Source organism: Camellia sinensis, chromosome 15 (assembly GCF_055761805.1).
Source record: "Camellia sinensis isolate YWXY chromosome 15, ASM5576180v1, whole genome shotgun sequence".
NCBI classification, from domain to species: Eukaryota; Viridiplantae; Streptophyta; class Magnoliopsida; order Ericales; family Theaceae; genus Camellia; species Camellia sinensis.
Window position 1 is genome coordinate 64,101,696 of NC_138975.1, and position 15,620 is coordinate 64,117,315.

General features: G+C 38.2%; 1 protein-coding gene and 1 long non-coding RNA gene across 2 annotated transcripts; one reads left to right on the forward strand and one right to left on the reverse strand.

The window, feature by feature from the left end:
• Positions 1–10,754: 10,754 nt before the first annotated feature.
• LOC145813023 (lysM domain receptor-like kinase 3) lies at positions 10,755–11,810 on the forward strand. The gene is made up of 4 exons (XM_082908281.1): positions 10,755–10,826; positions 10,920–11,025; positions 11,276–11,427; positions 11,709–11,810. The coding sequence occupies exons 1-4, from the start codon at positions 10,755–10,757 to the stop codon at positions 11,808–11,810; spliced, it is 432 nt and encodes a 143-aa protein (XP_082764407.1).
• A 1,353-nt stretch (positions 11,811–13,163) lies between these two features.
• Positions 13,164–14,731, reverse strand: LOC114294268 (uncharacterized). The gene is made up of 2 exons (XR_003640416.2): positions 14,457–14,731; positions 13,164–13,268 (listed from the first exon to the last, which is right to left on the reverse strand). It is a non-coding gene; the product is annotated as an uncharacterized LOC114294268 (long non-coding RNA).
• Between the last annotated feature and the right edge of the window lie 889 nt (positions 14,732–15,620).

Sequence of the window (15,620 nt, forward strand, 5' to 3'; positions counted from 1 at the left end):
CTGTGTACTCTATAGGCGCCTGTGAGTGCATCGAAAAGATTAGTATCCGATGAAGCACAATTGAAATGAATTAAATATACAAAATGTGGTGTTTAGTACATACTGGAGTCGGGCCTCAAATCCCGGCGAGTGCACGCCCAGCTGATGCAGGCGCAATGGAGATCTGATAAGTCTCCCCAGAATGTCTCTGATAAGCTAATGAAGTAGGCAGCTCTGGCCATCCAGTCTCCTGCCTCTCCCTGGGATCTCTCTTCCTACGAGATTTGGTCGCTCTGCCTCTCCCTCTCGCAGTTGGAGCTCTTCCCTCCTCACCTCCATGAACGTTGGTCAGAGACAGTATCAGATGCGTCTGAATGAAGGTAGCGTAGTCGCCCTCCATGCGAAAGTAGTCCACATCTAGTCCTACCATGAACTGAATCGCCTAGTCGACAGATAGCCTGTGTGTCTCCCTCATAGACGTAGGAGGTGCCATCGGCATAAACTGGGCAGGTGATCTCAAGGTCTGGCATACGAAGCGCTCGGTCAAAAACCAAGTGCGACAGATCGGGCCCTCGAAGAGGATGTGGTAGCGGGAGACAATCCGGGCAGCGTTGTATTGATCTCGGAGTCCTGACGGTATCATATCCCACGGCTGCCATGTGATCTGAGGAAAAGAGAACGAACAAGATGATTAGTCGTCAAATAACTAATGTGGGTGCATCAGGTTAATTAAAATAATTTCGTTACGAAATTACCTCGTGCGCCGTGACCGAATCGAAGTACTGCCCGAAGAACACAAAGCTTTCTCGGGTCCTACGATGGAGTTGGCCGTCGTATACATCAGAGAATGGGACTGTCGCTGGTGTCTCCTCCATAGGTTCCAGAGCAAGTGTCGGGCAGTATGCGTACACCCACAACTGTAAGGAAGATGTAATCAATACAATGTATGAACAGAGTATAGAACATGCAGAAAGCAAAATGCAGTACAATGCATAAGGAGTGCAGGTCTAGAGTAGAGATTAGACTTTGTGTGTGTAGTGTATGGTATGTAGTGTGCAGAATGTATGGTGTACAGAAAATGCAAAGCAGAAAGCATACAGTGCAAGAATAGGTACAGAGAATGCAGAAAGTACAAGTGTTGAACAAAGTGAAAGCAGAAAAATGCTAAGCAAATAATGAAAAGGGAAAACTAAGCTGTGTACCTCCCAAGCTCGCCAGTAGGTCCTGCACATCCGAGAGGTTGAGCTCATGTATCCATACAAAGTAGTAAGGCCAGCTGCGCCCCAATCATAGAAATGGACCCGCTGGAGCACCACCAGGGCGCTCAGGAAGTATAAATCCACGGTATTCCATCTGTTCGAAAACAAGGTGGTACCAAAAAGGAACAGGAGAAAGCCCCTGGCGTACTGCTCCACCTCCTTATCAGTCTCGGGATGCTCCCCTCTGTAATGCTCCTCGAACTAGGTATACCGGACCATGCTTGCTCGAAGTGTCGGTGGACGCGCTCCAAGTAGTGTATCCCATACGGCCACCCATTCTCCCATGTCGGGATCGAGAGAAATCGGGTCACCTCCTACGCCTAGGCCAGTGATCATGGCAAAGTCGAAGGGAGTCATCATCATTTCTCCCGTCGAGGAGAAGTGGAAAGAGTTAGTGGTGTCCCACCACCTCTCCATAAGAGCCCCTAGGAGAGGGCGACTCGCTATGACCCGTGTCAAGCTGGAGCAGAATAGGCCGAAGCCGGTCCCGTCTATGATCTGGCGGACCCTCGTAGGAAGCTCGTCATACTAATCCCGAGCTGTCGTCGCACCATAACCTTTGAAGGAGCGGGATCCATCCTGTGGCAATACATGTGATGTAATCAGATCAAGTGACAAAAGTATAATTGAAAGTACAGTTGAAAGTACAGTTGAATGCAGATCAGTTATGTATTGAAAATACAGTTGAATTCAGAGCAGTGATGTATTGAAGATACAAGTGAATTCAGAGCAGTGATGCATGAGGTACAGTCGCATACAGCACACGTAGAGCAGCAATGTATGAAATACAGTCAGATCAAGGCATGTGAAGCAATCAGATCAAAACAGTGCAAGAAATACAAATAGTTGAAAGTAATACTACAGAAAAGTAGAGTTGGTACCTCCACAGCAATGGTCGACAAGTGAGACATGGGCTCTCTCAGCAAGAGGTCGTCTGGTGCATCCTCATCGAAATCAGTGAAGGCGTGGACGCCTCCCGCCACTGGCACAATATGAGTCTCTGGGTGATACCTCGCGGGGTCAAAGGGGCGTACGCTCGGTGGTAAAGGCTAAGGCTCGACCCCCGGCTCAGCCGCAAAGTCCGCGGCAAGCTCTACCGGAGGGAGTGCCGGGAAGCCCCCATCGTGCGGGATATCGTCAGCCATTTGAGATAGATGCAAAAATGAGCAAAACTGAGAAAAGATGAGCAAAATGGCGAAACTTTGAACAAATCAAACCCTAAGAGAGAGAAAAGTCAAAGAAAATCAAAAATCCAAGAAAAGTGAACTAACCTTGAGAGAAACTCGGGGGAAATGATCCTTGAATGGGGGAAATGACGAAAGAGGCCTCAGAATCAAATTCTAATCGGTTCAAATCGAAGAGAACAAAGGGGTTTTAATGATTCAAGGTTGTTTAGGGTGTTGGGAAATGCGTAGAACGCACGAATCTAGAGAGAAGGCACACCTGAAGAGCAAGGGAAATGTTTTTTGTGCAAGGGTTTGTAAGGAAATGAGGTAATTTTAAGTGTATTTGAAGACCCACGTCCGAAAAGACCAAATTGCCCTAATTTGCCATCGATGGCCGGCAGGGGCATATCGATGGCCGACAGTGTGCAATTGTTGGGCCGGTAGTGGCCACTTATGGCCGGTAGGGGGCTGGCGGCATCCCTTGATGGCCTGCAGGCCTCCACCAACTTCCCCTACCTCATTATGCAAGATATGTGCAAAATTTGATTCAAAGTGCCTCAACGGAAGCTCGGAATGGCGTTCATGATGCGCGAAGGTCATAACCTTTCAACCCACACGAGCTGTATCCTTTTTAAGCATGGTGCAACTCTCCGAGAGGTAAATCGGGAGTTGCCTTTGAATTGTTTCTAACATATGCTTTTGTTGTGGCATAGAAAAAAACATTGCTTTTATTGATGCATGGGGTATGCATTTTGAATAGTTGCATTGAACATGCATTATCGTTTTAAATTAGGTATGCATCGTTGATTATCTTGCATTGAGTATGCATCATTGATTATCTTGCATTGTTATGCACTTTTCACTTGCATTGCTATGAGCTTTTCACTTGCATTGTTATGCACATTTCACTCGCATTGTTATGCACTGTTGCATTGTTATGCACCTTTTCACTTGCATTGCTATGCACATTCCACTCGCATTGTTATGCACCGTTCTACTTGCATTGTTATGCACCGTTTCACCTGCATTGTTATGCACATCTCCCATGCATTGTTATGCACCTTTCCTTTGCACATCGTGTTTGACACGCTCTCGGTTACCCTTCTCCTCTCGTGTTTGACATGCATTTGGACGTACCTTTCTCCTCTCGCGTTTGACATGCATTTGGACGTACCTTTCTTCTCTCGTGTTTGACACGTGCTTGGATGACTGCGCTTTCTTGCGCAGTCCCTCTCCTTTCGCGTTTGATACGCTAAGAGGTGTTTCATTTGGGACTTTGGGTGTTCTCGATAATTGCTTTTAGTCTTTCCTACATGTTCCGTGGTTAAGATTACATATAATTTTCTTACATCGTTTTTGTTGAAATGTGTGAGACTTCTGTAACTTGACGGTTTGCTTAAATTGTTGTATTTATTTTGCATAAATGCTTCATTACAGCCCTCTTTGCATAATCATAAGTTATGATCTGCATCGTGCATATCATTTGCATTTTGCTCCAACCTGTAGGCGCATCTCTGTATGGTTATATTGAATGTTTGCCTGAGTCTTTGGCCTTGTCAAAAATGGGTCGTCTCTAGGCTTTGATATTCACTCCCATCACTTTGCGACTTCCGAGTTCTGTCAAAGAGGGGCAACTGTAGACACCCCATTTTTGACCGTCCTCAAGACTTGGATATGCTTGCAGGTACATCCATTGACAAGTTCGATTGCTCATCAAGTACTCGAATTTCGCGGCGGAACGTCACAGGTTTGAGCTTTCCAAACCCTGTATCCTTTCTGCCCCATTTTTGGACCATGTGTTGGTCCTTTTAGCATGCTTCTTGTGGTGCACTGACGGCCACTTTTTGGCACTGTTGGCCATGTATTTAGACCTGCCGGCCATTGATAAGGTCTGCCGGCCATCAATGAAGCACTGCTGGCCACCACTGATGGCCGGTAGGACACCTTGTTTCAGTAGATATTATGTTAGATCTTTTGAGCCAGCTGTTTTTCACTAAGCCATCCTCCATACGTGTATGGAGGGATGGAGGCCATTTCAAGCTTGTCAAGCAAGCTTTGCATGGGATTGCTCTATATAAGGGGAGGCTCTTCCCCCTTTCCGGAGGTTCAGCAATTTTAGGGCTAAACATATCCCTCCCTCTCTATATTTGTACTAGTTTGTGCCTTAAAGTGTATTTTCTCTTCTCTATATTTGAGTGGTTTTAGCTTGGTTTTGTCTTAGAAACTTACTGTTATTGCTGTGCTTCAAGGGTGAGTCTCATATCCTCTTTAAAGCTTTATTTTCATTGCTTATTTGGCCATCCTTGCATATTGTTTTAGGCCTTGCTTTCAACTACAAAAGGCTTTGTTTTCAAGTGTTTTAGATGGTTGTTTGAGGCCTCTTTGGTATTGAGGGTGTTCTACCTTCTTGTGTGCCTTATTTGCTTAGGCTTGGAGCCATCCTTTAAGGCCTTTGAGTTCATCTTTGTTTGGCCTTTTCACTACTGAATTCCAGAGGAATTTCAGTGGTGGAAAGTGGGTTTTGAGACCCAAAATGGGAGGGGGTGGTCCCCTCTCCTCTTGTCTTGTATGCATGTGTTGATGGCTCACCAAATGAGCATGTGTTTATACTCCTTTGTAGATTTGCTCGACCTTGTTTTTGTGACTTTTTGGACCTGCCATAACTCTGTTTTGGCTTGGTTGGGTCACCTTATGCATGCTTTTTACACTTGTAGTGTAATCTTGCCATTTAGCCTTGTGTGCTCAATGCTTTGACCCATCATGCTAGCCTATTTTAGTTATATCTCAGCATGTTTTTGGTGTTATTTTAGCATGTCTTAGCTCTATTTTGGTTGGTCTTGGCCATGTGAGGCTTGCCCTGTATGGTTATGGTGTAAGTGGCTTTGACTAGCTTTGAGTGTCAAGTCTCTAGCATGCATTACTTGAGTTGTTTGCATGCTTTGACCTCATTTCTAACATGATTTTAGTACATATGGTGTAGCCATACTCTCACATGTTTCACTTTTTCAACGCTTTTGGAGAGTTGTGTCTAATCTTGGGCTAATATGTATGTATGCATGCTTGTCTAAGCTTTTGGGCTACCATCTCAACATGTTTTGGGTCTTATATTGCCATGTTACAACTCTGATTTCGGTTGGTGGAGTCACCTCATGCTTGGTTTTGGTATGTGTAGTGTAATCCCACTCATTGGCCTTGCATGTGTCATGCTTTTATGTCTTCCATTCTAACATGTGTTAGCTCTACTGCATGCATGTTTTGGCATTGTTTTGACCTACCTTGGGACTGTTTTGAGTCATCTTGGTCCTTTGAGGCTTTCTTGATATGGCAATGGTGTAAGTGCCTTAGCTAGTCTTGAGTTTTGAGCCTTCTAGCATGCCTTATTTGTGGTATTTGGATGATTTGGCATCATTTAACACTTGATTTCAGAGCATATAACATTGCCATATTCTCATGCATATCACTCTTTGATTGTGTTTGAGAGTTGTGTTTAATGCCTAGCTTGCGAGCCAATGCATGAGCATGTTGTTGTAGCCTTTGGTGCTTCATTTCCAGCAGGATTTTGCCACTGTTTTGGTATGTATGGGGACTATTTGGTGCTGGTTTAGTCCATCGAGCATTGCTTTGCATGATTCTAGTGTTGTGTCTTTCACTAGCTTTTAATGCTTAAGTATTCTAGCATGTTGTGCATGAGTGTTTGCGTGTTAGAGCTTTGCATTTCATGCCAAGATTAGCATTGGTAGATGAACATGTTGCTTGCTTTGCATTGTGTTCAATCGGATGTCGTATTGAACACGAGGAAGATTGGTTCATTTCATACTTGAAGTGATGAAATGAGTTAATCTCTCTTGGTCTCCATTGCCTTTGATCTCTCATGATAAGGAGATGGTCTAAGTGTCTTGTTTGTCATGCATTTATTGAGTTTGTACAAATTGGATCTTTGGCCATCACGCATTGCGATGCTTGATTGTTGGCCTTGGATCCAATTATGCCTCTACCTTGATGTTTTGAGATGATATGGAAGGGCATAGTACATACATGTTCTAGGGAGATCCTCCATTTCCTCTATTTTGTGTTCTATTGCAGCTTGGTGTCACAGCACACCAGTGGTCGGCACCCTCTCACTAATGGCCGGCACCCTTCCATCTGTGGCCGGTAGTGTGGATCCTTGGCCGGCAGGGGGGTCGGCAGACACCATTCATAGCCGGCAGGCCACTGGTGCACTCCCGAGCACTGTTTTGGTAAGTTTCAGCAACAAGAACTGGAAGACACCCAGCAAATAGAGCCTCTATAGTGCATCCAAAGAGCTTTTCGAGGCGAGAAACCGAGTGCATGCATGTTCATTATTCCGAGGCAGAGTTGTGGTAGCCTAATTTGGCTTCTTTTTCTTACTTAGTTCGTTTTGTAACTTAATTAATTTAATTAATTAGTTAAAGTCTTGTAATAATTAATTAGCTTAACATAGTTAATTAGTTGGTTTGTAATAATTAGTTTAAGTAGCGTAGCTAGTTGGCTAAATTCATTCGGACCCTCCGTCGAGAGGGCAAATTTTGTAATAAGTGTGCGTGTGTGATGCATGTCTTCCAACCCCACGTCTTTCTCCCTTTTATTTATCAGCTTTCAATGGTTAGTTTTTGGGCATATTTCAATTAGCATACTTATGTTTTGTATGCGTGCATCATTCATTCATATTGCATGCACCGGGCTCGACGCATCATTCAAACTGCATTGTATTTCAATACTTACTTGAATACGTGTTTAACAGCATGTTATCGAGTGTTGCACTTATATGCCACCTTAGAATAGCCGAGCCTATTTAGCTATATTTTGCATGTGTTGCATTAGGCATTGTTGACATAGTTAGGATTATGCATCGATTTTTAACATAGCTTCTGTTTTGGCTCGGGGTACACTGTAAGTGTTTATGCTTTAGCATCTTTGCATGTGTGTAAGTGATTGCCATGATAGCATGCTTGCCATGAGGCTAACTGCTTAAGTGTTTAAATGCATGAATGCCTATGGATGAAAGCTTTATTACTTGAATTGGAACAATTCATTAAAATGAGAGTTTTAAGCCCACTTGGAGTGGCAAATCATCATGTTTTAAGCCCATCTTGTTTGGTGGCAAATCCGCATGTCTAAGCCCACTTGAGGGTGGCAAATTCAAACCATTTTCAAAAAACAAACATGAGATGTTTTATTCCAAATCGAGCGATCGAGTCTATACTTGTATACTGCGCCCATCACATAGTAAGTTAGATTAATAACCGGAATAAGAACACATGTGTTTTGAAAAACAAGATATCATGTTTGGTAGAGGCCGATCCTTTGATCGGGCGAGTGGGGGTGCTCATTTCAGGACCTTCCCCTCTCGTACACAAGTTCCTGAGCTGAGACAACTTTGGTGATGACGGACACGTGGCCTTTGGCACGAGTCAGAGTTTCCTAAATTTTCCAAAACAAAATATTTAGGTGGCAACTCTGAAATCTAGAAAGCAGTCCATGTTTGACACTTCTTGATTGAAATTGATTTTCCAAAATGATTTGCCAGATTTGGACTCTTTGGTGATTTATCAGTCTTACATTGCACTTTGTGAGATTACGTTCATAATCGTGACAGGGGTCCGAACAGTAGTAGCTAGAACCCAATTCATGCCCTCGCGTGCGGAGCGGAGTTCGGGTGGTCTACACCTTGGCTTATACAAAAGTAAATATAGTTAATACACAAAAAATCTCTCACTCCAAGTCTTCCCAAACTATTGCTTTGGCGGAGGTATATCATCAACACTTGAAATATTTTTCCCACATAGGGTGAGCCAAAACCCAATAGAAATAATCCATCACAGTGAATGAATCTTAACAAAGATATAAAGTGAATGCATATGCAATGCTCATGCCAAGACATTATACGTTTCTTTCTAAAATTATGCAATGCCAAGTTAATATCACGGTTTATCAAACATTTCTTTTATTATAGAAAGTAGGGCAGTGAATCACACTTTGGGAATTCCAAAACAATATAACCTTTCCCGAAAATTTCATCCGGAGGAAACCATAAACTGGGACCCATGTAAACGTACGCAATGCAAGCATTACTATTGCCATTTTACGGAATTTTTGTCTTCGGGATCGGCACCCATGTATACGCGCGATTTTTGAGACTTTCACCTTGGACACACATGCCAATTTATTTGATGTAACAATAACTCCGTCCCGGGTTCACCATTTTTCTCAAAATGATAACATTTCCAATGTAAAAGCGTGAGATAATGCTTAATGCAAATGAATGAGAAAAATAGTTTCAATTCTTCTAATTCGCATACAATTTCTATAGCACTCATAGCTATCCTCCATCGATTGCCCAAAACAGATATAAACAGATAAACAATTATCAATAAAGATAAATTCTCCAAATTTTCAAGAGGCGAGTGATATTGCATATCTAACTCCACTTTCCTCACTACAAAAAAAAAACACTTTTAGCGACCTTTTTTTAGTCACAAAAAGTGTAATTTTGGTTGCTGAAAGTATCTGCGACATGAACAAAATTGGTCATTGAAGCCCTGTCACTAAATGCTTCGGCGATCAAATCAATTTTGGTTGCCTTTATAAATAAATTGGCGACCAAATATTTCTGTCGCCAAAAGACTAAAATTTCGTCGCCATAAATTAACATTTAGTCACTAAAAGTAGCCTTTAGCTGATGACATGTTAAGTTTCAGTGACATATAAATGCGTCGCTAAAAATATTTTTCAGTGACTAAAAGAATTGGTTGTTGAATGTTAAAACGTTTGGCGACCAATCAAGTTTTGGGTCGCTAAAATAATTATGGACACATACTTTCAGCAACATAAATAAAATGTCACCAAAAGTAAATTTACAACTAAAAAAACCTGTCACCAAAAATTCATTATTTATAAATTTTTTTAACAATTTCCCTGTTCAATACATAATTCATAAACCTATAAACATAAGCAAAATATAATTCAAATTAACACACTTGTGCAAAGCATCCAAAATATAAACTTAATTCAAAAGTAGTACCATATTAAATATAAACAACATATCAAATCCAAAACATCCAATTTAAGTACAAATCTCTTACAATCCCAAACTTCAAACATGTAATGCCCAAAAACCTTCTAAACTTGCAAATTCATAACAAAAACCTGTGACAAAATATATCCAAAAATTCAAAATGTAATCCTTTGATGCTCCCCGAACTATATTTCATCCATTGCCAATCTGTCAAACATATGAAAAAAACTTCAAACATGTAATTCCAAAAAACCTTCCAAGCTTGCAAAGTCATAACAAAAACCTATGACAAAATATATCCAAAAATTCAAAATGTAATCCTTTGATGCTCCCCGAACTATATTCCATCTATTGCCAATCTGTCAAACATATGAAAAAAAAAAATTATAATGTTAAAATGTTAGTAATAAAGGTCTTGGTCTAAAAACATTGGTTTCACATTATAGATGAACAAATTGAGAGAAAATTTTCCTACGGTGAATTACAACATTTCAATATACCAAAATCAAAAAGTAACACATGATTCACCAGTTAAACTTGGCATATATGAACTAATTACCAGCAATATCTCTATAAATTTGTAAATCTGTCACATATTGTTCAACCAAAACCTAGCTCAAATTATGACATTATGAAATACTGATGAAATTCAATTTCAAGGTTCCAAAACAAGAGCAAATATCAATTGAGTAGGAGCTACCACTGGAATGAGATGTAATCCAAAGTGCTAACTTTACTTTCATGACTAAATTGAAATCAAAAGGACCTAAATCTTAAACTTTAGTTTTCTTTTACTTACATTAAGGTCAAAAAGTTCCTCAAATAAAAACTAGAATGAATATGAATAGTTTGCTAGCATTATGCCCACAAATCATACTTTACTGCCGATGATATATTGTGATAATTAGTTGTCTGATATTGCAAAAGCAAATTATGAGATGTGTAACATTTCTAGTATAGCATTATAGTGTTCTTAGGAAGCATAATAAGAGTTTAACATTGGGATAATGAAATTAAAACACATCTTTGGTCCCTAGATTAAAACAAAATATAGCAGCAATCTAAAAAACGTAGGGATAATAAATCATCCTTTCTTTGAAACTCTCATTCCTAAACTCTAGTTTCTTCCTAAACTCTACTAGTCTCCTTCATAAACTCTCATTTTCTTTTCTTTAGTTCCTCTCTAAACCCACACATCCTACCATACAAACCCACTAGCATTAAACCTACAATAGCCATCGCGGCAAATAGAGGGATAGTAGCCATACCTATATGGAATTAAATCATCCAAGCAGTTCTTTGTAGATTAAGAAGATGAGATCTAACAAGTCCAAGGAGTTCTTTGTAGAGCTCAAGGTCTTGTGCAAGATACATGACATTAATGTGGTAAGTAACATTTTCATATCTGCAAAATGAAATTTAATGTGATTTAACAAAGTTCAAACATTTTTTACCAATCAAGCCTATATGTATTTATAGGTGGAGTTGTTGGGGTATGCCAGTAGAGATGACCACCTCTACTTGGTTTATGAGTACATTCAAAATAGATTTGTCAGTGATCACCTTCATGATCCATTACTCAAAGGTATTTATTTAGCATAGGCCTCTCAACAAATTGAATTTAGACTGGTTTTAGAATAATCCGAATCTAAATTTGGTTTACTTGGCTTAATCCAAAATCTGACCCAATTCATTATGATACTCTATCCATTACTCTATACTTGGCTTAAATTTTCACATTGTATTAATTAGTCCAATTGCTAAACGCCTCTGTAGAATTGAACTGAAATCGAGAAACAAATACTCAATTCATTCTCATCAAATTATTGAAACAGGCCATCAGCCACTTTCTTGGACTGCAAGAACACAGATCGCGCTAGATGCTGCGAAGGGTATTGAATATATTCACGATCACACTAAAGCACAGTACGTACACCGTGACATAAAGACAAGTAACATCTTACTCACTGAAACGCTCAGAGCAAAGGTATTCATCACAACTCATTTTAGTATATATGTTGCTTACATCTTGGAGATTGGTTTACTTATTCTTGAATTTGTTCTACATAAACAGGAACACCTGGAAATAATGTGCATAAAAGTTTCTATTTTTTCATTGTAATTATCTCATTTAATCCTTTATCCCAATGCATTTGCAAGCATAGAACAAGGAAAAGAATGAAAACTTAAGATTTTATTTGTTTTACTACCTAAGATGAACAAAAACAGTTCTTTGGATTTGCTAAATTGATCCAATGTTTTTTACAGGTTGCAGATTTTGGATTGGCAAAGTTTGTTGGACGAACGAACGAGGATGATTTTGGGATAATAAGTCACCCTTTCTTTGAAACTCTCATTCCTAAACTCTAGTTCCTTCCTAAACTCTAGTTCCTTCTTAAACTCTACTAGTCTCCTTCCTAAACTCTCATTTTCTTTTCTCTCGTTCCTCTCTAAACCCACACATCCCACCATACAAACCCACTAGCATTAAACCTACAATAGCCATCACGACCAATAGAGAGATAGTAGCCATACCTATATGGAACTTCCTCAACAAAGAATGAATCAAGCAATCCAACATTAATATGTCATCGTAGCCATAACCATATCAGAACTAAATTACTCAAACAAAAAACTCCATAATAGATATAAAATTAATAAGATTGTAGAGAGACTAAGCGAATTTCAACTTCAAAGGATTTATATTTTAAAATGCTACTTGTTATGGGATTTGACAATAGGTAGGTAGCTAAGAAAGGAGGAAGTTGGTTAGGACTTAGAAGAAGAAAAATTAGAATTAGTGTCAACCCACATACTAGTGTAGTGTGTCATAATAGGTGAATAATACTTGGATTCATCTAACTCACAATTTTCAATTTCTAAAAATATAATCAACTAGAAACAATCAAGAAGAGGGATCAACCATTATATTAAGTGAAGTGTTTTTAGTGATCTGAAAATTAAATTCTAAAAAGTATACTTACAGAGCAAGCTATCAATAAAATTCCTCTGATGAACAATCCTCTTCATCAACTTCCATGTGGCCCGTTGTGTAAATTGTTATAAAATGATGGCTTCTATATCCGATTTGTGTACAGATTGTTTTGAAAAACAGTGATTGATTGAAACAGCTTGTACAGGGTTACATATTGTTTCCGTATGTATTTGCCTCCCCAATAAGCTGTTGGTTGTTTGCCTCATGACAAACTGTACATCTTAATTGATGCAAAAGAGTATTTTGTGCAAGAAATGTTCAAGAATAGTTAAATAAATGTCTTTCTTATCGTAGACTCCACTAACCCTAATTTTTGGTGATCCTTCATATCTTGATAGTTTGCAGCAGATATTAGTTTGTGTTAAGTGCAGGCCCTCTTTTGTACTTTGCACCGTTCCAAGGTGCTGAATCTCTTGACACTGTCATTGATCACTTTGTCGCCTCAATGATTTTGTTCATCAAGGGTGTTTGGTTGGTTGCAAGAGAGCAGTTCTACTTTGTTTTTTGACATTTATATATATGATGTTATATATGTTTTGCCCTAAAAATTTGGCTTATGCTATTACCAGAGCAAAAGTGGCTTTTACTAAGCAAGGTACAACAATTCAATGCATCGAACAACTATATACTCTACCATGAAAAAGCTACTATCTAATTGAAAGCACAAAATGATGATCCAATTTGGTGTATAAAATCAAACCATACATGCATATGAAAAAAACAATGCATAATGACAATAGGAGCACCTCTGTTGATGAAACCATTACATTCTTCTACTATTTGCTGCAATTACATATTAAAAAAAGCCAGCCTTGAATGCTCCATCGGAAAACCTGGCAAATAACAAACAGAGATCATAATATTCAAAAAGAAAAAAGAAGATTTCAAGCTTGTGGCATTAAAATTCAGCATGTATCATATAACGAATGCTGCAAACCTAGCAAATTTTCTCAGTATAATATGGTTTTAATTTGTATTTTCTGTTGTCAGCTTTCTAATTGTCATTGATTTTGTACTAGGAAATTGCTCAAGTAGCTAATATATATATCATCAATCTCTAAAAATCCAAAGCTCTGCAAGACTATCCTTTTCTTCCCTTTAAAATTGACCACAAATTTGGAAATAAAATGCAAGCACTTCTGAATTCAGACGTATAACTTGAACAAAAAGTAGCAGAATTTTAAGGTCAAAAGCAAACTCATTCTTGTCGGCAAATCAGATACACCACCATTGCTCCACTAGCTAAAAAAAAAAAAAAAAAAACATAATGTTCCGATTTTGTTCTTCAAGAAGGTTTGTATCACAAACATAGTTATCATCTCTTTTGTAAATGATGTTAAAAAAAAAAAAAAAAAACCACCAATATAAAACATAATGTTCAAATTTCAAAAACCAGAAACTTTGATTGTGTGTCTGGTGACCAAGAGTCCATTCTACACCAATGGACTAAAACTGACTTGTTCATTATTAGAGATTTGAGAGTGCATGGTTTTTAACTATTGCGTTGTTCAAATCTCAATAAAAATTTAAGCTTCTCGATTTCTGTTGTGTTCATATTACTATTTTCGGTACATGATGACAAGTGCTGCACATGATATCATTGCTACCGCTAGAGTGAAAATTCACTTCATTTTGCAACAACTTGAAGCAATCCTTTTAAGCAAAGAAACATGTAAAGTACTCGTTGGACACTCTTGACACGCATCAGCCACACATCAGAACATGTCCTATTAGTTTTTAACAGTTACCTTACATGTATGAAAATCACAGAAAAACTATCACAAGCAAACTGTGAAACTTAACCAAAAGAATTAGCCTTTCATACTAAGCTTTGGCAAAAACCAGATTCCAAACAACCTGAGGGATAAAGCTCCATTACAGGGAACAAGTGAAAGGATCAACATGTATCTAAAGCAAATTTAGGAGGCATGATAACACATAACAAGAGAGAAAATGATGAGATGTTAATTATTATTAAGCACACAGTATCCAAAGATCAACATAAAGTCTCGTAAAAATACCTGAACCACATGCTGGTATCTATTTGGTCTCTTTCAGCAGCTTTTGATCTCAAATTCGTATGCAACTTCTTTTGTCTGAATAGAACTTTCAATCACTTTTTCAATCATATGTCATACATATGTAGCCTACAATTCTTGACCATTAACTCTCCAAAGCAAGCCTGTGGTATACGTATTCTACCTCCAAAATTTATGCACTAACATACTAGAAGCCCGCACTTAAGGGCGTAACTCACTAACCATCTACCTCAGAGAATTCCATTTTAGTTTATTATAGAAACTACATTGACGCAAGAATGAAGAAGCAGAAAACCATGGGACTTGGAACATGAGCTGTTGAAGAAGATCCTGATAACAGAGCAAGCGATCAATAAAATTCCTCTGATGAACAATAACTGTTTAGGTAGTTGTTTTGTTAAAAAAAGAAAAAAAAAAAGAAAAAAAGGTTGGATACAAGTGCTGCTATAACCTAACCAAATATCAATATTTTGCTGTGAAAGTGAAACTATTTCATTTCACAATTAAAAAATTGAAAAAAGAAATCCTCCACTGTGAAAAAGTATTGATTAGTTGAATGGATTAGATGAGAAAAAATTGAATGGAAATCACATTTAGTCTTTTTTTTTATATATAAAAAAACAAAAAAAACAAAAAAACAAAAGAAAAACTAATCAAATTCATTCAATTTCTTTAATAGATGTGATTTTAGCAATTTGAATTATTTATTTGAGTTAGACATGGACTTGAGATTTTCAAGCACAGCACAATAACCACCCCCTAATTAATATATTTGGTCTTATCTTATTTATATATCAAATAGTTCCTTGGATCATCTAATTGTTTGTCATATCATGAATGCTCAAAACACTAGGATTCCATATTTTTATGTATGTATGTGTTATGATACATTCACAATAGTAAAAAGAAACTAAGAATACAATAAGTGAATCCTCTAATAGCTACAAATTTAATAAAAAAAAAGTGTCAAAATTCTCTAAATAAATTTAAAAAGCCTTAACAAATAGTCAAATATTACCTGATGTAGTAATTGCCCTCAACGAACAAGTGCAGTTTTTTTTTTTTATCTCTATGCATTAATCGATAACCTATAACCAATTGGCAATTGTAAATCAAAGTTTAAATTAAAATCTCACTATATACGAA

Coding starts and splice junctions, on each gene's coding strand:
- LOC145813023 (XM_082908281.1), top strand. CDS start 10,755: ATGAGATCTAACAAGTCCAAGGAGTTCTTTGTAGAGCTCAAGGTCTTG. Junction 11,026..11,275: donor TCATGATCCATTACTCAAAG/GTATTTATTTAG, acceptor TTATTGAAACAG/GCCATCAGCCACTTTCTTGG. Junction 11,428..11,708: donor CTGAAACGCTCAGAGCAAAG/GTATTCATCACA, acceptor TGTTTTTTACAG/GTTGCAGATTTTGGATTGGC.